General features: G+C 44.8%; 1 protein-coding gene across 1 annotated transcript in view; it reads right to left on the bottom strand.

Annotated features, from left to right (window-relative positions):
* ITGA9 (integrin subunit alpha 9) overlaps positions 1 to 27,077 on the bottom strand; it is a 399,146-nt gene that overhangs the window by 137,332 nt on the left and 234,737 nt on the right. The window contains exon 20 of the mRNA XM_060180609.1: positions 7,881 to 8,031. Coding sequence (XP_060036592.1) covers positions 7,881 to 8,031 — 151 coding nt within the window. The remainder of the gene's footprint in view (positions 1 to 7,880; positions 8,032 to 27,077) is intronic.

The raw sequence follows: 27,077 nt of genomic DNA, 5'->3' as shown, positions 1-27,077 counted from the left end.
GAGACTCAACACACTCTGATTTGCATGCCACGTTTCATGTTGTTTTTCTTCTCCTCATAGCAATTAATCTCAGACTGTAGTAGGGGATTAATATATACATCCTGAGTAAATAAATGGGCAGAAAGGACATGCTTGTGTGTGGAGGCTGGGAGGCAAAGGGCTACCACGGGAGGTGCACATCATCTCCAAGAATCTTGGTGTGGGTCTCATCTCATAGAGAAGATCCTTGGTCCAAGGTCACACTCATTGCCAGAAACATCTGTAGCGTCACCCCTGCATCTCATGCTGGCCAGAGCCTTCTCTGCACTCAGACTGCTTGTCATTATACATCCTGTCTAAGAATTTCTAGCACATTCCAGTTAAGCTACTTCTTATGATCACTACAAAGAATACTCAAGTCTCAGAGGAATTTTCAAAACATTATTAGTTTTACAAACATCATGGAGGGGGCCAGGCAGTGGCATACTGAGTTAAGTGCAAATAGTATGAAGTGTAGTGACTTGTGCAAGGATCCCAGTTTGAGCCCCTGGCTCCCCATCTGCAGGGGGGGGGGGTCTCTTCACAAGTAGTGAAGCAGGTCTGCAGGTGTCTATCTTTCTCTCTCCCTATCTTCCCCTCCCCTCACAATCTCTCTCTGTCCTATCAAACAAAATATATAGAAAAATGGCCACAGGAGCACTAGATTCATAGTGCAGGCACCGAGCCCCATAGGTAACCCTGGAGGCAAAACACACACACACACACCCACACACACCCCATGGACACATTTAAGAGGAAATACTCTTTTCCCCTATCTTCCCCAAACACACACTCATCTCCTTTCTAACGTCCCGCCTCTCTGGCTAGCTTGTCTGCCAGGAGTGGATGAGGCTTCACCAGCATACAGATCCTTTTGGCCAATGTCTGAGCCAGAGAAGGGGCCTAGGACATCTGGGAAGCAGCTAACAGGAAGTTGGTGGCTTACAGGCCGAGTATGGTCAGTGGGCATGTTTTGTTTGGCAAATCTGCATTCAGGGAATATTTTAATTAGCTGCCAATATCACGAGAATTTGCATCAAAATGTGAATCTCTGACTTTTATTGAAAACTAGGAAGTCTGGCAGCACTGGCTCTCCTGCCCTCCTGGTAACTACTGACCACTAGTGAGAGCTGGCTGCCCTCCATGGCTGAGACTAGATTCCTCCAAGGTTCCACAGGCTCTATTGCTTCCAAATGTCCCACATCTTCTTTCATTTTTAACACAACGTTGAAGCTTCCTTCGCTCGAAAGAAGGGCATTTAGGGGTAGGATTCCCTTCTGGGGTTCGATGAGGTTTTGTTTGAAAAGAATTCCAAGAGAACATGGATGACAGGTGTGCAGTTTCTAAATGTGTCCTTTATTAAGAGTCTGAGACAAGTTATGTGTAAAAGTGAAGTTAGAGTTCAAAGCTAGAGTTACAGCTCGGGGACAGGTTCCCAAGGGTCTCTGGACCTCGTCCGAAAGGCAAAAAGCCAAAAGACCTGTACAAGCTCCTCTCTTTTATACCCTTCTTATGTCACACTGGGGCCCACTGTTCATTGGCCCGATGAGACAAACTCCTCCCCCTACATGTAGTACAAGACAGCCTTCCACCAACATGCATCTCAGTTAAACAAGGGTGTGCTAGTGTGCATCCCAGTCCCACGTGTGCAAACCCTGTGAAAACAGTGTCCACACTCCCGGCAACCCGTGTCCTGCACGGTCCCTCAACTCCACCCCGCAGACTGTGAGGTGTGCTCTATTAGTTCTTGTATTAGAACTCCAGAGTCATGGGGTACTGGGCGGTAGCACACCAGGTTAAGCACACATAGTAAGAAGCACAAGCACCCGCGTGAGGATGCCGGCTTGAGACCTTAGCTCCCCATCTGCAGGGAAGTCGCTTCACAAACGGTGAACCAGGTCTGCAGGTGTCTGTACTTCTCTCCCCCTCTGTCTTCCCCTCCTCTCTCATTTTCTCTCTGTCCTATCCAACAACAGCAGCAACAACACCACCAACAACAATAATGGAAAAGATGCTCTGCCAGGAGCAGTGGATTCGTAGTGCAGGCACTGAGCCCCAGCAATAACCCTGGAGGCAAAAGGGGGAAAAAAAAGAACTCCAGGGTCACATTAACACTGAGCACCATGTAAAGGACACCCTGAGAGCTTCACAAAAGGACTGCCTTTCTTCCCCTGATCACCTGGTCATCTCTGTGCCTTCAAAGCCCCTTTGCAGAGAAGAAGGAATTTTGTGCCTCAGTTGCTTGCTGACCTGCCTCTCGTCCCATTAGGCTGTGGGTTCCCTGGGAGCAAGGACCGGGCAGATCTGACTCAACTCTCTGTCTCCTAGTAGCCAGCAGAGTCCCTATTCCAAAGCAGATACTTCACAACTGCTGTCCAAACAAATTCATATTCCTCACAGGGAAGAGAAGGACAAGGTCCTCCTGCTTCAGGTTATCACAGTAAGATGTCAAAACTGACTTGATCTTGACTGCAACATCATGTGCTGAACAGCTCAAGGGGTCCCCATGTAGATAATGTTCTGCTGGGCTGTGCTCTGGGGGTGCCATTCATTCACCAGAAGCCACCATGAATGTGTGAAAAAATGTGTGATGCAGTGGGATTCCAAGGAGTGCTCCCCCAATCCTCTCTCTCTCTCTCTCTCTCTCCCCTTTTCCCTCTCCCTCTCTCTCTCCCCCCTCTCTCCATTCTTCCTCATCCTTTCCCCCCCTCACCCCTGGACCCTGCTCAGTGCTGGACAGGAAGCCATCTATGATTGCTACATGCTGCTCTCCAGATGGGGCACACCAGCCAGGCAGCCACCCACAACTTAAGCCCCGTTTTATAGAGTGTTTGCAAGTTAGCATAATTCAGGCAAGAGAAAAGTCAGCACATGGCCATCCATGTGCATCCCACATTTTACTTTTCTATTTTATCCCAATTCCAATCACTTTATTGAGGAAATGTTGATACACATTTTGTTTCTGTCAGAAGGGTCCATTTATACATTTCCCCAAGCAGCTTTCCCTTGATGGAGAGAGCTGACAGGCATCGGTGACCGAAGTCTCAGAAACTATATTCCCACCAATACAGTGGTCAGCGATGATTGCATGGGACCCAGCACCTGGAATTCTGGGTCCTGAGTTGCTTTGTGACTTTGGACAGGGAGGGACAGTCATCCATCCACCCAGCCAGCCACCCAGCCACATGACCTATTAGTTGATGAGCTTTCTGAGAATTGAAGGCAGAGCAGTTCATTTTTCTTTTTTTTTAATGGAGGTGATGGGGAGGGGTGATTCCTGGATAAAGCATTGTCAGTATTGAGTTTCAACTTGATTCAAATGTGTATGCGGGCGATGGTAGTTGTGAAGCTGGGAGAGAAGGGAGGGAGGGAGGGAGGAGAAGGGAGAAGAGGGAGGGAGTTGGGAAGGACCGGACTCAGAATGACCTCTTGTGAGCAGCTGAGGAGTCTGAATTCCATGCTGGAGAATGTGAAGCAGGAGGGAGACGATCACATTTCTTCTCAAATTTTATGATATAACAAAGATAATGGGAATGGTTACCTTTTATGTCATAATGGAGATAATGGGTATGTTTTCTTAATCTGAACTAGATGTTTTTGATGACTTCTTTTTACATTTGCTTCCCACTATAAGTATTTATAAACATTATATTTGATGACTTCTATGCTTTTTGGCATTTTGTTTTTAATTCAACGTCTACATTCTTTGTCTTTAATTCAACGTCTACATTCTACGTCTTTGTGCTTTGTCTGAAGCAACCATTTCTTACGAAGAGTGTCACGGCTACTAAAATCTCCGTGATTATTGTGGCAGATGCTGACAGCACATTGGCCACATTCACTAGTTCCAAGAAGAGGGGTGGTCACTGAATCCAGCTCCTTCCAGGTCAAAGGTTTCCCACAGCTCTCAGCCTGAGCCTTTTTCTGACCCCAGTAAACATGATTCACAGCGAGGGAATGGAAGACTATGAGAGCCCATGCCACTGGAGGGAATGGAAGACTATGAGAGCCCATGCCACTGGAGTAGTTCTTCAAGGATGCATGGGAGAAGTTGGAGAAATCCCCCCAGCAGCCTCCTCATCCTTTAGGGGGTGAGACTGAGATGAATCACACTGACCATCTTTCTGAGGACCAGCAGATCAAGCTGCCCACAGTGGTCACCTGCCCACTGGCACATTTTCTCCTGTACCTTGTCCCTTCTCTACCTAACTCATGTCTCCCACTAGTGCCTCCTGAGATCACTCTCTAAACCTACATCAATGGATCAGAGTCCGATTATTGGGGGGGGATTCAATCCAGGTGAGTTAAGAGAATATTTATTGACTAGAGCTAGAAGTCAAGAAGAAGGGGGGAGAGAGAAAGAGAAACACCTGCAGCGCCACTTCACCACTTTGTAGTCCCACCCCTACAGGTGGGGACTAGGGGCGGGAACCTGGGTCTTTGCAAATGGTTACATGTGTGCTCAACCAAGTGCATCACCGCCCACCCCTCCCAGTAGTTCTAAAGCTTGCTTAGATTCCAACGGCAGAGAAACAAAAATAGTGTGATCCCATTTCCCCCATAATCAGTGTCGGTGCTTAAGGGCGCAGCTTGACTGTCTGTTGTCCCTTCATCCAGAATGTCATGTCCTCCAGTGGTCAATGACATGCAAGGGTGAAAATGATGCTCCCCAGACACCTCAGGGGAAACAATTCTGCTGAGTGATTTATCTCTAGGGCATTTCCATGGTCTCTTTCCACTCTATAAATGAGACCTAAGGCTCGGCTTTGTAACAGTTCACCATCGCTCATCTTTTTCTCCATCCTGACTCCTTCACTCACTGGACGGTGTTATCCCTCCAATAAATCAGAGGTACTTCAATGTGATGCTACAGGGACAAAGTAGCAATAATGAGTGTGAATTCTCCAGTGCAGTAGATGCTGTCTAAATGCTGTGTGTATTATGTGTCTATTATGTATACATTAACGGCACTTCCACTCCCAAATAGTTGTAGAATGAAGGCTAATCATTTGTTAGACATCTGTCACACTAACATTATTTGAAAGAGAATAAAATGGAAAGTAATCTCCATGTCCAGTCATAGGCACTTGTAGGCAATCAATCCGTAGTCTGTCCTATGATAGAATGTTATACAGCTGTCAAGCTATAGAGAGAAACGTGGTGAACGGAAACACAGAAGGATACAAAGGGCTACGTAGCTAGTGAGACAGTGCTGCAGAATGACAGAGAGGGGCCAGTGCTGAACTTTCTAGAGGCGGAAACAGCAAAGCTTAATCCGTTACAAAGTGTGGGAAGCCCTCAGCTGTTCCTAATTCTGGGAAGATCTTCAATGGATCCTGAGAGGAAAGGACCAAATGCAATATAAAGACACCATTTCCAATGGCATCCTTTCATTCAAAAGAGTTTGACAGATCTGGTCCCTAAGACAAATGTTCTTCTCACATGCACCCTCCTCTCATTTTCCACATAAAGACAATTTTATGGCAGAAGGCATTCTGTGAGCCAGAGTGAGTCTGTGGTCTGTGAAGTCAGGGACACTCCAGCTCCACAGATACTTGTTTCTCCTCTCTCTCTCTCTCTCTCTCTCTCTCTCTGTCTCCAGGGTTATTACTAGGGCTCTGTGCCTGCACTATGAATCCACTGCTCCTGGAAGGCATAGAGAAATTGAGAGAGGAGGGAGAAGACAGAGAGAGGCAGAGAAAGATAGACACCTGCAGAACTGTTTCACCACTTGTGCAGTGACCCCCCCCCCTTACCCCCGTAGGTGGGGAGCCAGGGGCTCAAAGCCGGATCCTTACACCAGCCCTTGCACTTTGCGCCATGTGCGCTTAACCTGCTGTGCTACCACCCAGCCCCCACTTGGTTTTCTCGTAACTGGGCTTCCTCCAAGGACAATTTCCGAGGTGTAGAAGGGGGCTGGAAAGCAAATCCCTTCCAGAGCCTGGCTTAATTGTATCACTTCCCTCAAGCCTGGAGTTCTGAAGATCATCAAGAAGCAGAGTTTGAGATGACCTCCTGGACATCTGGGGTGTCCCCTGGGGTGTCACCATTGTGCACAGTTCCCTATGCTACAGTGCCCTCCTAACATGGGTAGGGTGGCACAATTCTGTCAAAACTATTGAAGCTGGCAGATCTGCCTGAACAGAAAGTTCCCCACTAGCTCAAAGACACTCCCAGTGCTCATCTGTGGGAACAGTGAAGGTCCCCCTCAGAAAGTGATTTGGATTTCACTTCAGCATAAACTTCCACAGAATGCAGTTCAGTGCCATCAACACTTTGAAGCACTGCAAAAATGCCCCTCAGAGCAGCTGCAAACAGAACAACATCTGGGTAGAATGAGGCCTGTGAACGTATTTCTCCGGCTGCCTGGGGAGGAGACTCCTTGTTCTCTCTTCCCAGTTGTGGTTTACTGCTGGGTTGGTGTGTGTGGCCGGGGCAGGACAGGAGACAATGTGGTTCCATTGTCCTTTCTGAACCATCCTAGTTAATGTTCAATTCTTTCCAGTAAATTAACTCACTCTAAAAAAAAAAAAAAACTCTCTCAGGTCATGAAAATGATTTAATTTCCTCAATTCATAAAAAAATTATTGCAGGAATATGTCCAAAGATAAGCTGGTATACATGGTCCTCTACTGGAAAAGAAGCCCCCCCCCCGTCTCCTTCACTGATAAAGACACACACAGAGGGGGCTGTGTCGTGGCACACCTAATTGAGTGCGTATGCTACAATGCACAAAGTCCTGGGTTCAAGCCCCTGGTCCCCACCTGCAGGGGGAAAGCTTCATGAGTGGTGAAGAAGGGCTGCTGGTCCCTCTCCCTCTCCTTCTCCCTTACTCTTTCTCTTAATTTCTGGCTGTCTCTATCCAATAAATAAAGACAATTAAAAACTTAAAAAAACACAGAAATTGAGAATGGAGAGAGAGAGAGAGAGAGAAACATCTGCACCACCGATTCACAGGTTGGGAAACTTCCTCCTGCAGGTGGGGACCAGAAGCTTGAACCCAGCTCCTTGAATATCACAATATGTGTACTCTATTGGGTGCACCACTGCCCAGCCCCTTTCACAACTGATCTAAAGCTGGATTCTCTAGAATGTGCATGTGTTGCTACCATGACTGTATTGTTCAGAAGAAGTCCAACATATAGCTATAAGAAGTACATCTCTGTTTACAGCAGCACAATTCGTAATAGTCAAAACCTGGAAGCAAACCAGGTGCCCAACAACAGATGAGTGGCTGCGAAAGTTGTGATCTATTTACACAATGGAATACTATGCAGCTATTAAGAACCATGAACCCACCTTCTCTGATCCATCCTGGATGGAGCTAGAAGGAATTATGTTAAGTGAGATTAGTCAGCAAGACAAAGATGAGTATGGGATGATCCCACTCATAAACAGAAGTTGAGAAAGAACAGAAAGAGAAACTCAAAGCAGGATCTGACTGAGCTTGGAGTAGGTCACCCAGGTAAAATTCTCTGGGTGGATGGTGAGGGTGGATGCCCAGCTTCACTCGGGAGGTGGGTGGAGAATGGGACACAGACCATTAGTGGTGGGAACAGTGTTAATATACACTCCTATTAATTATTATATGTAAACAAATAGAAGAAGAATAGTCTGCAAGAGAGATGGGACAAGAGGTGAAGCAAGGTGTGGAGGCTGCACCAATCTGTGGGTTTTTACAATTTCTTCTTGCCTACAGTGACATACTTTCTAAGCCCAAGAGGAAAAAATTCAAATAGTTTCAAATGATATTTTTACATAAAAGAACAGTGTTGGTGGAATCCTTGAAAAGCTTGCACTGTGATGAAAGTTGGCCAGTCACTGAGGGAACAATGGTTCTCTCTCGAGGGCGGGTGTCTTACCTTCTGCCACATGTTGATGAAGAAGAGCTCTCGGGACACGTTGAAAGATACGTTGGCATCATAGGCATCATCCCCGAGGTTGGTGATGGACATGTTAAGGGAGATATTCTTCACAGCCCCCAGTGCAAGGTATGGGGTTTTCTCATCAATGCTGTGAGGAAAAATGAACAGTTATTACTGCCCTGAAGTTTTCACTAATGTAAATTAAGGCATCAGGGAGGTATCTGAGGGTAGGTGCTGAGGCTAGGAACCCCCTGTGAACCAAACTATAAGTCCCAGAATTCCATGAGTCAATCATACACCCTTGAGTTCCCATGGGTCTCAGCTACCTGCCTAAGCATAGGGAGTCTGGAATTAATTGACTCATTAAGCTGGTCCACGACTCATGTGAGCGCTCTCACATATTTAACCTATATAAGACATGCTGTAACTATATGCTGGGACTATATAAGACATGCTGTAACACATGTGTGGGAGTTGGTCATACATTAATTCATGAAAATATTTCTGAGCACCCACTACCTGTCCACAAAACACAGTTCCTGGATTCTCATCAGAAAGACAGAAAAAAGAAAGATTGGGAAGTGAACACACAGGTCAGTTGGTGATAAAAGTTATGGAGAAAACTGACATGGGCTAAGAAGGTTAGAGAACACCAGATCTGGAGGAAGAGAGAGAAAGGGAGAGAGGTGTGATTTTAAGTAGGGCAGCATCAAAGATTGACAAGGAGTCCAGCACTGCTAGAGATAAATTAGGGGTGGGGGTGGGAGTGAGCTTAGAGTTTAGAGAGGGGAAGAGGAGCGTGGCATACAGTGCGGGAAGGCATTCGAGGCCAACACAAGGACCGTGGCTCAACTCTGAGGGCAGAGGCCATGCAAGGATCCAGGCAGAGGAGTGGTGTGACCCAACTTCCAGGTCCATAGACTCACAGGGGCTGTGAGGTGAACGACTGTGCAATGGCGGAGAGGCAAGAAAAGCAAGGAGCCTGGCGGAGGGCTCATGTAATAATCCAGGTGTGAGAAGAAGGCAATCCCGACTCAGTGGGAGGAGATGGTTGCTGTGGTGAGCAGAGATAATGTTGTGGATGTATTCTGAAAACTGTGCCAATAGATCTTGTTTGTAGAGGAGTGCTTGGATAGAAAAGAACCAGGGAAGGCTCTAAGAACTTTGGGTTCAACTAGAAGGGAAGAACGGTCCTTTACTGAGATAGGAAAGACTATAGGTATAGAAAGTTTAATAGGTCTGACTCCTCTGGGCAGACAACCTCACCAATGTGTCCTAGAACCTTGCCTCTCCAGAGCCCTACCCAACTAGGGAAAGAACTACGGAAGTCAAACATTCCACCTTCTGCACCCCATAAAGAATTTTGGTCTATACTCCCAGTGGGGGAGAAATGGTAGGGGGAAGATGACCAGAGGGCTTTGAATTCCAACTCCATCAGGACACAGAGAGAAAAGAGGAACATCTGGATGTAGTAAAAGGAAGAGAAGACGGGACCATAGGAAAAACAAAGGACAAATATAGACAGATAGTTGTAGAAGTAATAGTTAATCCATGTCTTCAACCTTAGGAGAACTGCTGTAGCCTACAATAGAGGAAGTGGGGATCCAGAACTCTTGTGGTGGGAACAGTGCAGAGTTGTACCCGTCATCTTGTAATTTTGTAAGTCAGTATTCAATCATTAATACAATTTAAAAAATGTCAAAAAATAAAAAGAAGTTTAACAGGGGAAAAATCCACATGCCTACTGGATATTTAAGAAGAAATGTCAAGAGAGCTAGAGGCACAAGTCAGAGGCTGAAGGAGGAGTTTGGGCAATGTACATTTAGCATGAATTAGATGTGATCACTAGGAGTGTGTGAGGATAGAGGGCTCAGGAGTTGAAGATGAGGATGAGCCAAGTAAGCAGATTGAGAAATAGTAGCAGGGGAGATAGGAAGGAGAACAAGAAGAAAAACATCCAAAGGGCCACATTTTAGAAGGAAGGACTAATCTATTCAGTCATATGTGGGACAAAAGTCAACAAAGAACTGGAAATGCCATTGGGATCAGCCATCTGGAGGTCACTGGTGTTCTCAATAAGAACCACTTCAGTGGAGTAGTGGGGATGAAAGCTTGACTGAAGTTTGCCTAAAAGATGTAGTCAGAGAATAACTGAAAACAGAGAGTGCAGCTAACTGTTTAGAGAAGTTTTTTTTTTTTCTTTCTGAAATAGAAGAGCAAAAGTGGAGGGACAACTAGGTTTAAGGGATTTTATTTTAAGGCAACAACTTGTGACAGTATGACAGGGGATAATTTTGGGGTGGACTTGGTAAACAAGTGGAGAGAGAGGCTGAGCTGGTAGGAGGTGAGAAAGTGACTGTGTTGGTAGATGGGTGGTAGGAACAAATGCTTCCTTTCTGCTGTGGGGCCAGACTGGGAAGGGAGAGGAGGAAGCATCTGGGAGATGAAGGGACTAGGGCAAATGGCAGCTCAGGAGAGTTGGTGGAGGGAATCGTCAATGGAAGGATGATGGAGATGCTACTGGCACTGAGACCCAACAATAACCGTGGGAGCAAAAAAAGAAAACTGGCAGTATCTATCTTCCCCAGCAATAACCCTGGGGCAAAAATAAAAAGATACACAAGAGAGAGCTGGTTGTGTTGTGATGTGAGCTTGGGACAGAGCAAATGCACATGGTGGTCCACCTCTGACTGACCAGCCAGCTCTGGAAGATGTGATTGAGCATATGAGCGTTTGTGTAAAAGGCAGCTGTTGCTTCTGATTGCTTAGCACACTGACACTTGACAGGGAATCTCAAGTTTGTCAGGAGAGGGCATCAGCAAAGATGTGGGCCAACCCTACCTCTTCCCACCTCTTAAGTCTTTAGAGGGAGGGTGCCTGCCTACATGCAGTCAGTGATGTGGACAAACAGTGGTCAGGTGGCCTCAGTGTGGTGAGAGCAGATGCCGTGACCATAACCAGGTCCTAGAATCTGAAAGTTGCACACAGGCACAAGTCGTCTAGGATTATCTGAAGTGGCTCCAGAGGAGTTGAGGGCCCAGAGGTGGCTTCCTGAGCTAAGGTTCTCACCCCCTTTTCCTGCCTATTGCTCTGAATTAGCCCACATCCTCCCAAGAAATTCCTTTCCTCCTTGTATTAATGAGCATGTTTACGGCTATTTGCAACTATTAATACAGTTAATAGACCATGAAAGAAGAGAAAACAATCCAACATCTCATAAGCTCTAATACTCTGACATACGGATTTCCTTTTAGTTTTTTTTTGGGAGGGGAGCAATCATCATTACCCATCGTGAAGAGACACCCTTGCTTTCCTGCACGCCTGGCACGTCAACAAGAATAACACACGCAGTGAGAGATCGGATGGCCTTGCTTTTGGAAGCAAAAGTCCTAAGGATCCAGACAAGATGTGAAAGCTCAACTTAGAGAAAAGTTTCAAATTCTTGAATGGACTCCAGTAAATTAAGGCCCTGACCTCAAGCTATTGTGGCATTTATTTATTAATGTTGGCCATTTACATTTCAAACAATTAATGGGTTATTTCTGTTCTCCTGTTTGCTTTTATATGACTAGAGGAGTAGTCTTCAGGCTTTGATGACTTATAAAAGGGAGCTAAGCTCACTTTATCTCAAGAAGGAGTTACATAAGAATGTACAAGTGTTATGTACACTCCTATTAATTTGTAGTCATATAAATCACTATTTAAGTAATATGAGGGGAAAAACTGACTGTCTCAAACTTTTTAAAGCACAGACTGAGTCTTTTTAATACATAGGCTGAGTCTTTGATATGTTGACTCTCTTAAAAGCTTAGTCCAGGGAGAACAGAAGCAACCGAGGTATAGCTATATACAAATAATATCAAAGGACATAAAATATGGTGATGGTGTGTGTGATACAGCAAATCCTAACAAAGGGATTTTTCAAAGTTAACCCAATTGCCAAACAATGTGATTATAGCAATAACTATCTATTGTCTTCTTAAACCCTAAGACAGCAAGAACCTCACATTTCCACTATAGAGCCTATATTTCCCCCAGTCCTGGAACCTCTCGGGTGGGGCTCACTTTCCTGCATGCTTCTCTCAAGTCATACCAAATGATATTGCATCCGCCAATCCCAACCTAATCAATGCAACGAGTACCACCTCAGCATGCTTCACTTCAGACTGTGTCCAGAGACGTCAGGCATGGAATGCCAACCCTTCACCCTCATTACTCAGGTGAGACCTTTCCTTTCATGATATTCTCTAATTCCGTTCTAGGAGGTTCATTTCCTAACAAAGTCTCAAAACCTAGATATAGACCTGGTCCCGTAAGATAGAGCATATGTTCACATGTATCCATAAATTAGGGCAAAATATATACCTGAAAACAAAAATACACAATAGTCTGTAGTAAGTCAGTATCAAGTTCATAATGAAATAGAGTCTACTTAGACTTAGATACCCTCCTTACCTACTTCCTATTACAGTTCTCTGACTCACTCCAAAACTAACCTTATCAAAGCAAGGACTGCAAAAGCTGAATAAGGGCAAGAGACTGGCATACTCTTTAGTCACTATCAGGCCACCCCATCAGCTGAGGCCCTAATCGGGGAATCCTGAGTTTCCCAAACAGACATGATGGGCCTAGAACTCGAATAAATCCCTCTCTCCATTGTTACCGGTCATCTCTATCAGGAACAACACAATAGACCCCTTTGTTTGCCCCCATAGGACCCTGCCCTCCACATGGTTCAACAAAGGTAGAGAATATTCCATCCTCCAAAGGGAGGATGGACAACATACTCTGTGCTACACCTGAGGAAGATGGGTCAATATTGGGGCAGCTTGGAACGTCCTTACTCATGACCACAGAATGTGAGCTCAGATCTACAGGGATGCAAAGGTCACATAGACTCCTAAGCTGAATATGGGCCCCAGATCAGATCAAATTGATGGGCTTTACAGTCGACAATATTTATACACCTTTCCCTTATCAGGGAGCTACTCTCTTCCCTGATCCAGTTTTCTGGTCCTTTTTCCAGCCATGATGTCATCTCCCCCAGACAATAACTTGGATCCTCTGGCCTATCAGATTTCAGGCTCAGGGGCAAAAAGAAAAAGGAAAAAAATGACAACCCTTCAGCTTCATTACTTGGGTGAGACCTTTCCTTTTATAGTACACTCTAATTTCATCTCAGGTGGTTCACCTTCTAACAAAATCCCATAACCTAGATATACACCAGTTTCTGTGAGAGAGCTTATGTTCACACGTATCCATAAACTACTGCAAAATATATACCTGAAAGCAGAAGTACACTAGAGTTTGCAGTGAGTACCTCCCTAACACTTCCTCTCCACTATTCCAAGCTTGGGATCCATGATTGCTCAACAATTTGTTTGGCTTCGTATGTTAACTCTCTTTTCAATCACCAGGTTCCAGATGCCACCAGGATGCTGGCCAGGCTTCCCTCGATTGAAGACCCCACCAATGTGTCCTGGAGCTCAGCTTCCCCAGAGACACACCTTACTAGGGAAAGAGAGAGGCAGACTGGGAGTATGGACCGACCAGTCAATGCCCATGTTCAGCGGGGAAGCAATTACAGAAGCCAGACCTTCTACCTCCTGCAACCCACAATGACCCTGGGTCCATGCTCCCAGAGGGCTAGAGAATGGGAAAGCTGTCAGGGGAGGGGGTGGGTTAAGGAGATTGGGTGGTGGGAATTGTGTGGAGTTGTACCCCTCCTACCTTATGGTTTTGTTCGTTAATCCTTTCTTAAATAAAAAATTTAAAAAAAAAGAAAAAGGAAAAAAACAAAACAAAACAGAAAAAACCCAAAACTAGTATAGCCACAGGCCCTTTGGAATATAACTAAAATATGCTACTAGCTATCTACAAAATGGAGGACCCCCCCCCCAACTCTTCATCTGTACTATTCCAGCCCTTAGGTCCATGATTGGTCAATTATAGAATCCAGACCTTCAACCTTCTGTATCCCACAATGACCTTGGGTCCATAGTCCCAGAGGGATAAAGAATAGGAGAGCTATCAGGGGAGGGGATGAGATACAGAGTTCTGGTGGTGGGAATTGTGTGAAGCTGTAACCCTCTTTTTTTTTTTTTTTCCTCCTCCAGGGTTATTGCTGGGCTCGGTGCCTGCACCATGAATCCACCGCTCCTGGAGGCCATTTTTCCTTCCCCCTTTTGCTGCCCTTGTTGTAGCTTCGTTGTGGTTATTATTATTGCCCTTGTTGACGCAATTCGTTGTTGGATAGGACAGAGAGAAATGGAGAGAGGAGGGGAAGACAGAGAAGGGGAGAGAAAGATAGACACCTGCAGACCTGCTTCACCGCCCATGAAGCGACTCCCCTGCAGGTGGGGAGCCGGGGGCTCGAACTGGGATCCTTACGCCGGTCCCTGCGCTTTGCGCCACATGCGCTTAACCCACTGCACCACCGCCCGACCCCCAGCTGTAACCCTCTTATCCTATGGTTTTGTCAATGTTTCCTTTTCATAAATAAAAAATAATAAAAAAATGTACAAGTGGCCCAGTGGCCTCAGAAAGTATCTACTTTCCGAATGAATGCATTTAAGTGGTTAGAGAAGTGGTTCAGTGAATACAGCACAAGACTTGTAGACATGAAGCCTGGGGTTCAATCCTTAGCAACACATAGGCTACAGTGGAGGGACACTCTGGCTCCCCACACCCACCTCATAAAGTAAATAAACACTGGGGCTGGGTGGTGGCATACCTGGTAGAGCATACATGTGACTATGCATGAGGACTTGGGTTCCAGGCACCAGTCTCTACCTGCAGGGAGGAAGCTGCATGAGTGGTGGAACACTGTTGCAAGTGTCTCTGTCTGTCCCCTTCAATCAGAAGGAAGGAAGGGAGGGAGGGAGGGAGGGAGGGAGGGAGGGAGGGCTGCCAGGAACAGTATAGTCTTGTAGGCACCGAGCCCTAACAATAACCCTGGTGACTAAATAAACAGAGTGAAATATCAAGCAGAGCAGTGATACAGAGGAGTAGAAGACCATGGAGCAAGAGGCTCCATCCTCACTTCAGTGTTGTCCACGCAGCCTATCTCCTCTCGCCCTGTAAACAGCACTGGAGTAGGTCAGGGATGGCTGACCTTACAGTAGCCCCCAACGCTCAAGGCTCAGTCACTTACATATGCAGCCAAGTTATGCCTGGGATTTCAGTCAAGAGATTCATCCATGACTGTAATGAAGGCAAGTTAGGTCTCTTCCAGGGCAGAATTCTGAGTTTTATAAAAGGCGTGGTAGATACACAGTGGTGCACCTGGTAGAGTGTACATACTACCATGAATGAGGACCCAAGTTCAAGCCCCTGGTCCCCACCTGCAACAGGCAAGTTACACAAATGGTGGAACAGTGCTGCAGGGGTCTCTCTCTCTCTCAGACATACCCACTCTCTCTCTCTCCTCCTCCTCTTCCATCCCTCTCTCTTTTTCTGTGTCTGCTGGTAAGAAATAAAGGAGGAGTGGGAGGGAAGGAGGCATCAAGAGAGGGAGGAAAGGAGGGGGTGGAAGGAAAAGGGAGGGGGAATGATGTCTGGGACGATGGAGTCATAGTGTAGGTACCAAGCCTCAGTGACTACTTGGTGGAAGGGGAAAAAACCAAAAAACTCAAAGCTGTTTACAACCTTTTTCCAAAGATGAAAAATGATGTATAAAACAGTACACCTCGGTGGGGGAGATAGCATAATGGTTATGCAAACAGACTCAGAGGCTTCAAAGTCCCGGCTTCAATCCCCCACACCACCATAAGCCAGAGCTGAGCAGTGCTCTGGTGTTTCTCTCTGTATCTCTATCTGCATCTCTCTCAAAAATAAAATAAATAAATATATTTTTAAAAAACAACAGTACACCTCTGCTTCCAAAGCTATTCTTAAAAATGAAATTAAATTTGCCAGTGCAGTGCTGGGTGCATTTAAATACGTTGTTCTCTGAAGTTGTTGGTATGCTTCTAGTCCTGCTTCTGGGACCCCTTCTGTTACATTGCTTGATGTTGAGGTCTATTTACACGGTCATTCTGTTACATTGGTTTGGTCTCACTCCCCCTGCCTCCGGGAGATTTTGGTTTAGTCTTTGCCTTTTTGCTTCTTGCTTCTCCCCGCCCCCATCCTATGTACTTCCTGGCTTCCTGACTCTGCCGCAGGAGGAGAGAGAAGAGGACAGGTTTGGGTTGTGATTAGATTAGATTAGCTTTATGAACCGTTCGCTCGTGAATAAAGAAATACTGCTTCTCTGCTCAGCCTTGTGTCCCTGGTTTTCTGTCTACCTCCACGAAGCTAGCCCTGCATGCTGGCGCCCTGAACTGTGACTGACATGAAGTCTTACAACACCATGAAGGCTTCCTGATGGTACTTTGTATTTTTACAGATGAGGCAGTTGAGATGCAGGATGATAATGTGACTGGTCAAGGCATTGTGCTGTGCTTCCAGCTTTCTACACATTCTCTACATTCTTACAACATTATCTCCATGTTCTCCAGCCCCTATCTGTCAAACCCCAGGGGACCTTCTCTGACTAACCTCCTGGTGAGATCAATCTCCCTCCTCTAAGCTTCTCCTGAAGCCACCAATCCCTTCACAGTGCTTGTCAAAATTCTGATGCACATTTATTAATTTGAAAGATTATGTGATATGAGATAGTCTCTCTCCCACTAGTCTATGCACCAGGGAGCAAGAACTCCTGTTTTGTTTTGTTTTTTAATATTTTGTTTATTCATTTATTTGGTAGAGACAGAGAGAACTTGAGAGAAGGGGATAGAGAGGGAAGGAGACAGAGAGACACCTGCAGCCCTGCTTCACCACTAGTGAAGCTTACCCCTCCCCCTGCAGGTGGGGACCAGAGGCTTGAACTTGGGTCCTTGAGCACTGTAGTGTGTGCGCTTAACGAGGTGTGCCACCACCTGGCCCCCGACTTTATGACTGAACCTTTGGTGACAGAGCTATGCCCAGCATATAGTAGATCTCCAATGACTCCATGAATGAATGAATGGTCAAACATACACAAGAACCCTGCAACAATTCATGATTCAATCTTTGCATTTTATATACATAAAGACACTGAGACCCACAGAGGGGGCCCCAATGGAGGCCACCCCAGTCACATAGAGACTGAGCTGGAGCAGGGCCAAATATCCTTTGACTGTCTGAGCCATAGCTCTTATTTTATTTATTTTATTTTATTTTTATTTATTTATTTTTACCAGAGCATTATTCAGCTCTGGTTTATGGTGGTGCATGGGGTTTGAATCAGGGACTTTGGAGCCTCAGACATGAGAGTCTCTTTGCATAATCATTATGCTATCTACCCGCAGCTACAGCTCTTTTATAAACTCCATTTTTCCAGGAAGGGCTTTGGCAAGAGAGGCCTTTAAATGATATCTGAAAAGAACAGGACTCCACAAAGACCAACTTTCCTGATAGGGCTGCTGAGATTAAAATGTTCTGGCATAGGGTTTTGTACCAAACATTCCATAGGCGCTTACTTATTTGCTGAAGAAAAATCTTTCTGATTTTCAGAGACTTTTGTTTCCTGAGAAATGTTCCTATTAATTCCAATTTGCTTGTTTAGCATTTAAAGTGGGTCATGTTAACTTGGGACACCAATCATTGGAGTGTATTTTTATATGAAAAGCACTATTAATAGTTAACATTAAGATACAAACTGTCCAGTTCCCATAAAGCTCAGCTGGCAGCACATATATAGACTGTAAAATAACAAATGTGACTGGCTGCTCTCTGCCTCATATGCCAGTGGTTTTTGAACATGCTAGGTTTATATTTAAGTCTGGCACCAATTCATTCATGATGTCAAATGGCAGATATTACGACTGCCATCTTGGTGGCTGAGAGTGGCTGTGGGTAGCATGTTGTTCCCTGACCTTATTTGTCACCATACACTAAGATCACATGCCATTTAATGTTTCTCATTAAGTAAGTGCAATGCATTTCTATGTCAATTACTATATGCTGGACTTCTAAAGCCATTAGAGTGATTTTTTTTCCCTACCATCACAGAAAAGAGATTTGAGTTTTTTTTTTTAAAGGGGTGTGTGTGTATGTGTGTGTGTGTGTGTGTGTGTGTGTATGTGTGTGTGTGTGTGTTGCTAACAGAAGAAAGTAAAGCAGTGATCATTTCACACCTTCTGAAAGTCTTAAAGCTATAAACTATAATCTTATTTAAATATAATCTTATTTAATCTTATTTAATTTAACCTATTTCCATAAAACATAGTTCTTTTACTTTCCCTTCCTGCTATCTTGTATCTAAGTCTGATAAAGAATGCTAACACAGGAGTGAATGAAGTGCATTCTAGGTTTTAGTCAAATGCAGGCTAATATGAACTCAAATGCAGGAGTCTTCAAGATTCCTTATACCATCATTATGTTAGACTTGATAACCACAACTCGAGTTGATAATGACCAGCAGAATGGTGGAGCAGGGCAGCCAGATTCATCCTTCCTCTCTGCTTTCTTCCTTTTATCCCTTCACGTTCCTGCCTGGTCTCCTTCTCCTTTCTTATTTCCCATTATTTATTCTACCTGTCCTTTCTTTTACTTTTTTATTAGTAATTTAACAAGAGATTTTATAAAATTGTAAGAGTTTCTCACACAGTGCGAGTGTAATTACCACACCCTTCAAAGTTCACCCCCCCCCCCGTTTTGCCTCCAGGGTTATCACTAGGGCTGGATGCCTGCACTACAATCCACTGCTCCTGGAGGCTACTTTTTCCCTTTTTTTGCCCTTTGTTGTTTATTGTTGTTGTTATTGCTGTCATCCAGGGTGTTTTTTTAATTATCTATTTATTTATTTATTCCCTTTTGTTGCCGTTTTTTTTTTTTTAATATAGTTGAAATGATTACAGTTGCTGTTATTGCTGTTGTCATCATTGGATAGGACAGAGAGAAATGGAGAGAGGAGGGGAAGACAGAGAGGGGGAGAGAAAGATAGACACCTGCAGACCTGCTTCACCACCTGTGAAGTGACTCCGCTGCAGACAGGGAGCTGGGGGCTTGAATCAGGATCCTTACGCCAGTCCTTGTGCTTTGCTCCACGTGCGCTTAACCCACTGCACTACCACCAAACTCCTCCCATTTGTTTTTTTAAGCAAGTTCATTTGTTTTAATCATCTATATCCCACATATGACTGAAGCCATCTGGTAGTTGTCCTTTACCTCTTTAATTATTTCACCTAGCATAATCACCTCCAGTTCGATGCATTTTGTTGCGACTTCATCTTTTAGGATGGTGGTCACTATCCCACTGAAGACATACCCCCCCCCTTTTGCCTCCAGGGTTATCTCTTGGAGCTTGGTGCCTACACTATGAATCCACTGTTCCTGGCGGCCATTTTTTTTCCATTTGTTTGGGTAGGACAGAGAGAAATCGAGAGGGGAGAAGACAGAGAGGGAGAGAGAAAGACAGACACCTGCTTCACCACTTGTGAAGTAACCCACCTGCAGGCGGGGAGCTGGAGGCTCCAACCAGGATCCTTGCACAGATCCTTGTGCTTAACTACTATGTGCGCTTAACCTGGTGCCCCACTGTCCACCCCCCACTCCCATAACTTTTTTTATCCAGTCATCTGTCCTTGGCATCTAGGTTGTGTCCCTTCTTTGGCTATTGTAAATAGTGCAGCAATAAACATAGGTCCCAGCCCATAAGGATTTCATAGTTCAGTGGAGGAGAGAACCATGTCAAACAGCTGATGCCAACGTGGACTGACCCAGAGGGATGAGAAGGAGACCTTCCTTCTGCTGTAAGGGCACTAAGAAGGGATTCTTCAGGGACAGTGGCAGGACCTGAGGTAAGGTTATTACTATGGAGATGACCACAAATCCTACAAAGAACTGGAGGATAGCCTTTGTCAACAAGAATGTTGCTGACAACCCTCAATGACCCTGGGTCCATGCTCCCAGAGGGATAGAGAATGGGAAAGATACTGGGGAGGGGGTGAGATATGGAGATTGGGCGGTGGGAATTGTGTGGAGTTGTACCCCTCCTACCCTATGGTTTTGTTAATTAATCCTTTCTTAATTAAAAAAATTAAAAAAAAAAGAATGTTGCTGAGATTCACTGCGTACACAGAGAACTACATACAATTTGTTTTTTCCATTCATAAAAATCCTATTTCAAAGGACTGTATGAAACAGATCATATTCTCCCATGAGAGAAATGGGAGAATCGGGGACAACTCCCAACAAATCACAGTCTCCACAAACACACCAGCATACCAACAACAAATTATAGCCACTATGGCCACCCACTATAGGGTAAGAGGGGTACATTTCCACACAGTGCCCACCCCTAAAGCTCCATATCCAATCACATCCCTTGATAGATTCCCCATTCTTTATCTCTCTGGAGGAAAAAAAGTTATGGGGGTAGGAGGAAAGAACACTTAAAAAGAGTAGGAATCAGGGGCCTGGTGCTTAAGGATTTACTTAGCAAAGTATCAGTATATGTCACTTTTTTTTTTTTGCAAAAAAAAAAAAACTTGAATATCACCAAGAAATATTCAATGAAGAATGTTGTACCCAAACAGTGTAACTCTAAATATGTTTAAGAAATGAAATTGAATCTTGTGTCATACTTTCATATCCTCTAGGTTGATGGGAGTTGTTATTTCTGCCCAATGACTGGGCTTGTCCTATGGCTACTGCCCTGGCCAATGACAGGGGATTGTGCTATAGCTGGTCACACACAAATGGGCCACGAATAATAACCTCCCATAGTTTATAGCTTCAGCCCTAGGTCACCTGCTTTAACTCTTTTGATGTCACTCCTGAGGACTATCTCAGGAACATCTCCTTTCATACTCTATGACATGTTTTGCTTTGTATCAAACAAAGATGAGACCCAGCCTATTTCTGAGGTGTGCCTACCCTGTCTTACCTCTTACTACAGGGCTTCCTAGAGACCCACCCAGCCATCTGGCTGGGCTTCAGCTGCACCTGTGGGGCCATGTATTCACCTGGATTGTCCCAGACCCCCACCATCATCTATTTGGATGTTTACTTTCAAATACACTTCAAATAAATCTGTGGGGAAAATGGCAAGTGTTATTTTCGCCGGGCTGGCTTCACGGGCGGGTAACAGATGACCCGGGACTCATGGCTGGGTTGTACGCAGTATCTCTTTATTCATGCAGGATGCAGCGCAATCTATACCAAGCTAAGCTAAAACTAACTACTACAAACAATCTTGTCCTTATAAATATACTAGCCCAGTAGGGTGGGAACAGGATGCGACGCAGAGAGGGTGGAGAGAAAAGTGACTGGTGAAAATCAAGGTATGACAAGGAGAGGGGGCGGAGCAGGCGAGAATTCTACCACTAAACCACCAATGCCCTGGAGGGAAGGTGGTGCTTGTTAACAGCGGTTATGTAAATAGAATGAAGTGGTTATGTAAATAGAATAGTGTTAAGCAGGGGGGATTAAACCAAATGAAACAGAAGAGGTTTTTAAAAGCATACCAACAGGCTTGTGCTGGTTTCTGATTTTGATTTATATACTTTGCAGCTGGGGTCTTTGTACACCTGCATGATTCTACTGCTGCCAGGTTATGTTTTTTTTTTTCTTCTTTCATTTCATTTTCAGTAGGAAAGAGACAAATAGGGGTTGGGTGGTGGTGCACCTGGTTGAGCGCATATATTACAGTGTGCAAGGATCTGGGTTTGATACCCCAGTCCCTACCTGTGAGGGGGGGGAGGAAGCTTTGCGAGTGGAGAAGCAGTGTTGGAGGTGTCTCTCTGCCTCTTTCCCTCTCTATTACCCCCTTCTCTCTTGATTTCTGGCTGTCCCTATCCAAAAAATAAGTAAAAAAGAGATGGTGAAAGAAAGATAGAAACGAAACAAAGAAACAAAGAAAGAAAGAGAAAGAAAGGAAGGAAAAAAGAAAGAAAGAAAGAAGAAAGAGAGAAAGAGAGAAAGAGAAAGAGAGAGAGAGAGAAAGAAAGAAAGAAAGAAAGAAAGAAAGAAAGAAAGAAAGAAAGAAAGAAAGAAGGAGGGAAAGGAGAGACGACAGCACTGCTCCACCTTTTATGGAACTTCCTCTTGGTGCCAGGCGTGATGCTCCCATGTAGTAGCAGAGGCTCAAACGGAGACCCTCATGCATGGTGAAGTGCTCTACTGGATGAGTGACCTCCCAGGCCTCCTTTGTTCTAAATCCCTAACTCTAAGTAGCTGAGTATTTATGCTGGCTAAACCCGCAGCAACACTGCATGAATTGATAATACTATCGATATATGAATATATATATTAATAAATGTGATATAGACAGACAGATGCTGGCTTTATTCCTCTCCAACAGTAGGCTATTATTCCATCTGCTTCAAGATATTCTTCACATCTCACTGTGCTTTGTACATCCTCTTTAATCATGCAAAACAGACCCATATGGTCATCAACTACAGATAGAGATCGGGAAGCACTTCTGAAAGGCATGTCAGTTGAAGTTCATGGTAGACCAGAAAACTGGTTCCAAGGACTAAACTACAGGCTTGGAAACCACTTATATGAAGCCAGAAATAGCTCTGTGCTTCTCACATGTATCTGGTCTGGGTCCATTTTATGTCTAGAAAGTGAAGGAATAGCACTCACTAAGGTGATCTGAACCCAGATAGTGGTTTCCCTGGCAACATTCAGGTAATGTTGTAAATGTAGTGCTTAAAAAAATAACGTGTCTGTATCCTCACTGACTCTTCTAGCACCAACCTGGCCTTAGCTACACATTTTAGAACTCATTAGTAATACCGCCAGTATTTGCATCGAAGGTCATTATCTTACAAGCCAAATGTCAGAATTCAGAGGGGCCCTCCCTGGCCCTCTTTCCTCTCTCTTCTGCCTCATCTGCTTGACTGTGAAAAGAATTGCTGGTTCCCAGCTAACAGAGGAATTCAAATCTTCATCAGCCTTTAGTTGGGGAGTAGTTTCCGGAATTACTAAATCTTAAGACATCTGGAACAAATCAGGTTCATTCTCTGTAACAATTGGATTAAAAACAAAGAATATTTTGGGGGAGGGGGCATAGGAATTCCCTAGATCTGGGAGCTGCTCAGAGGCCTGAAGTAATAATACAGGAATAGCATGCAGTAAGGTCTGACTTGACCCAGAAATGGTTTGGTGCCATCATATGCACAGCTAACCACTACCCATTATACTTGGTCACCACCCACTCAAGGGGCAGGATGGTAACCTGCACATCATGGTAGCTGGCAGGTGAGACAGCTCAGACAACCACCACAGTCCTCAACAAATAACTGTCACCACAGTCATTTTTCCTTGTGTCTAGTTCAAGAGCTAAATGGGGACATGAATAGTCCCTGACAATAAAATGCATTGAAATTACATGTCTCCCTGGATTTGAGACCTTTTTACCCCCACAAGTGAGGCAGCTGTGGTATAAGAGGAAAGGAACTCTTCTCTTCTCCCCGGTGTCCTAGGCTTTCAGGGGTCCCCAAGGGCAGAAAGAAGGAGTCACAGCCAGAGACAGCACTGCAGACAAGCTCACAAATGTACCCACTAGTCCACATAGTGGCTGCCCACCTTCATCACAATGCCAACTCTCATTTGAATCTGCAACACTAGCATTTCTGGACTTCTCAAAGCTCTGAAGGAAAGTCACCTATGTCTCTACTAAACCAAGAACCAAGAATGAAAGTTCACTTCATCATCTGTGTGTAACACACCAGGGAGCCACAGTCAAGGAAACATTTGCTCCACTGGTTTTTAAGTTTGGTAACATATTAAACAAACAAAAAAGAAAAATGTGGAACTTCCAGAGGCATGGCTATGGAGTAGAAGCCATTTCAGACCTCTCTCCTGTGAAACTAGAAAAAAACAACAAAAAAATCACCTGAAAATTGAACAAAACACAGCCAACATTTCTTCAGAAATTCACTAAGCCACAGCCACCACACTGCAGATGCTATTATGATTCTATCCTGACCTCACTGGGCAGATAGATGACTTCACCAGTGTGCCCCGGGAACTCACTTCTCCATAGCCCTACCTCACTAGGGAAAGAAAGAGTCAGGCTGGGGGTATGGGTCAACCTGCCAATGTCCATGTCCAGTGGAGCAGCAGTTAAAGAATCCAGAACTCCCACCTTCTGCACCCCACAAAGAATTTTGGCCCATAATCCCAATGAAGGAGAAATGTTAGGGGAAGATGACCAGGGGCTCTGAAGTCTAATTGCATCAGGACCCAGAGATAGAAGAGGAAAACAAGAAGGGCATTCAGAAATAGTAGCAGGTGTAGTTATGACTTAGTAGAAGGGAAGAGAGCGGGGTGGGCAATGGTGCACCAGGTTAGGCACAAGGGCCCACTCAAGGATCCCAGTTCAAGTCTCCGGCTCCCCACCTGCAGGGGAGTTGCTTCATAAGCAGTGAAGCAGGTCTGCAGCTGTCTATCTTTCTTTCCCTCTCTGTCTTCCCCATCTCTTTTAATTTCTCTCTTTCCTAACCAAAAAAATTGAAGGAAAAAAATGGCTACAGGAGAAGTGGATTCATAGGGCAGGTACCTTGAGCGCCGGCGATAACCCTGGGGGAAAAAAAGAAGGCAGGACCAAAGAGAAAATGGGCAACTGTATATAAGTTCAGATAGTTATAGAATTAACAGTCAGCTCACATCTGTGATCTTAGGAGAACTACTGCAGTATCCAATGGAGGAAATGGGGACAAAGAACTCTGGCGGTGAGAATGGTGTAACCTCAGAATTTTGTAAATCAATATTAAACCACTAATAAAAAAATGCAGCATGATAATGTTATCATGTTTAACATAACTAAGTCTCAGTTATAGATATTACAATTAAAAAACTTGTTTAGACCAGTAAAGCAGATAAAAATGTTTATTTTCTAATATGCATCTTTTTATTCATAGTCTGGGAAAGGTTCTAGACTTGAAACTTTTAGCCAGTTTTTGAGATACCAGATTTCCTTGGAAGTTCAGAGACACAGTGTCAAACATTTTTCATAATACACTTACTAAGGGCTCTCTCTATAAAGTTCAGTTTTTATTCCTATGACTAAATATCTTTTAGTGGATAACTGGGATCTGTCAAATACCTAGTTGTAACTCCAGGGTAAACGATCAAAGTGAACCATGAGGGATGAGAGGTGTCTGGGACACATGCAGCAGCATAGTGTTACCAGTACTAAAGAGACAGGGTCCACCCTTTGCAGCCAAATCAAGGCAGTCACAGGCCGAGGGAATAACCTCACAGGCTAGGTGAGTCCCCGAAGACATGGCCATTTTCCAGGCCAGAAGAGGGGCAGCTGAGAGTGTTTGGTAGCCAATGACAATGACTGAGGACTCAGTACCTGCTCAGTACAAGGGACCTGGATGTGGCCCCGTGAGCCTCCACACAACCTCATCACTTTTGGATTGAGATCTCATGGAAGGGAGTCAGGAATGAAGACTCATAGAATCTAGATGGTAAAGCTTGGAAGATAGCATAACAGATATGCAGAAGACTTTTGTGTCTAAGGCTCTGAGGTTCCAGGTTCAATCCCCAGCACCACCATAATCCAGAGCTGAGCAGTGTACTGGGGTGTATCTCTCTCTCTCACTAAAAGATAAGTAAATCATTTATCTTTTCAATCTAGATGCTGTTTACAGGGTACTTCCCCTTCTCACTACAAATATAACGTGGATTTTAAAAATTATTTATTAATTATTAATTGGCTAGTGACAGAGAAATTGAGAGGGAAGGGGAAGGAAGCACCTTCAGCACTGCTTCACTGCTCATGAAGCTTCCCTCCTGCAAGTGGAGGCTGGAGGCTTGAACTTGGGTCCTTGAGCTTGGTAATGTGTGTGCGCTCCCTCAACTGGAGGCACCACTGCCTGGTCTTGTAACATGTATTCTAAGCTACTGATAGTTCATCTTCTACCCAAGTGCCTTTGGCTCTAGAAGGAGGGAGGGCAGTGACCTCTGGGGACCAAGAGAACACATCATAGCTCCCAGTCACTGTTGCCTTATTTTTTCATCTGTGAAACCCAGTAGACCTTCTGATTTGCCTGAGGTTCTATTAGGAGGTTCAGGACAAACTTGAGGGAGATGTTGATGAGTGGGTGCAAGCCAGTGAGGAAAATATGTGTGGGGGCAGATTTACTTCAGGAAACCAAATGACTGTGTGTTTGGGAGTCTGGCTTTTCTTAGGGTAAAGAAGTCTGCTCCGGGGTGGGTGTTTCTAGAATTGGTGGCAAGAGACCAAGAACAGAGTCACACCAAATCAACTGCAGAAATCTTAGCAGAGAGACAGCACGTGGCTCCCCACCTGCTCTTGATCTAAGAGAATTCAGGGATCCGCTCCACATCCTCTTGATGATTCCCTTTCATAGGTGGACTACCCAGTTAAGAAGGAAAAGACTAGGCATGCTATTGTGACGTTGCATGAAATATGCAACCTTTAATGGTTGGCTGTATTTGGGACCCAAGGAAAAGATTATTGTGAGGTAGACCAGATCTCCTTGGTCCTGAAGAGAGAGCGGCCATCTATAAGTGTGGCCCTAGCTGTATAGTCTCTGCCTTGATCACTCCTTGATCCTACTTTTACCTGTCTGAGCTCCTCACGTTCCTACCCTCAAGATGTAAAGACAGTGTCTCCTCTTGAGGGAAGAGGTTGCCCCTAGATTTATATTTGTTGGGATAGATTTCTACCACTTGTGTGTGTATAATCCCAGAAATGAAGCGACTTCCCACCCACATTTGAAGTTTACCTACCAAAGGAAAACAGGCAGCTCTGGGAGTGGTGGACACCCTACCCCCAGTCTCTCTCTCTCCCTTTTTTTTTTTTTTTTTTTTTTTTTTTTGAGGCTGGTAAGATATTTAGGAAACTGAAAGTCAGATCTCCCTGTAATAGGAAGGCATTTCCTAAGGTCATTTCTGTATGGTTAGCTGCCAAAACAAACACAGAGGAGGCAAGGATGGCCCACACACCGCAGGGCTATTTAAAGCCAGAGGCCACCATCTCATGGCTATAGTACTGGGCCAGGGACACAGGAACCTCCCATCAGGTGCTTTCCCCCTCTCTCTGCCACTGCACTTTCTTTCTGGCCTCAGATAAGTGACTCAGATCATTGCCTGTCAGTTTCCTGATCTGCATCAGAAATGTGACAGATTTAAGGACATAAAAACACCCACCAACCAAAGGCTGGACTTGCCTTCTGCCCTGCC

This window comes from Erinaceus europaeus, chromosome 21 (genome assembly GCF_950295315.1).
Source record: "Erinaceus europaeus chromosome 21, mEriEur2.1, whole genome shotgun sequence".
NCBI classification, from domain to species: domain Eukaryota; kingdom Metazoa; phylum Chordata; class Mammalia; order Eulipotyphla; family Erinaceidae; genus Erinaceus; species Erinaceus europaeus.
Note: the sequence above shows the minus strand (reverse complement) of the source record. Positions and strands in the feature narration are given on the sequence as shown.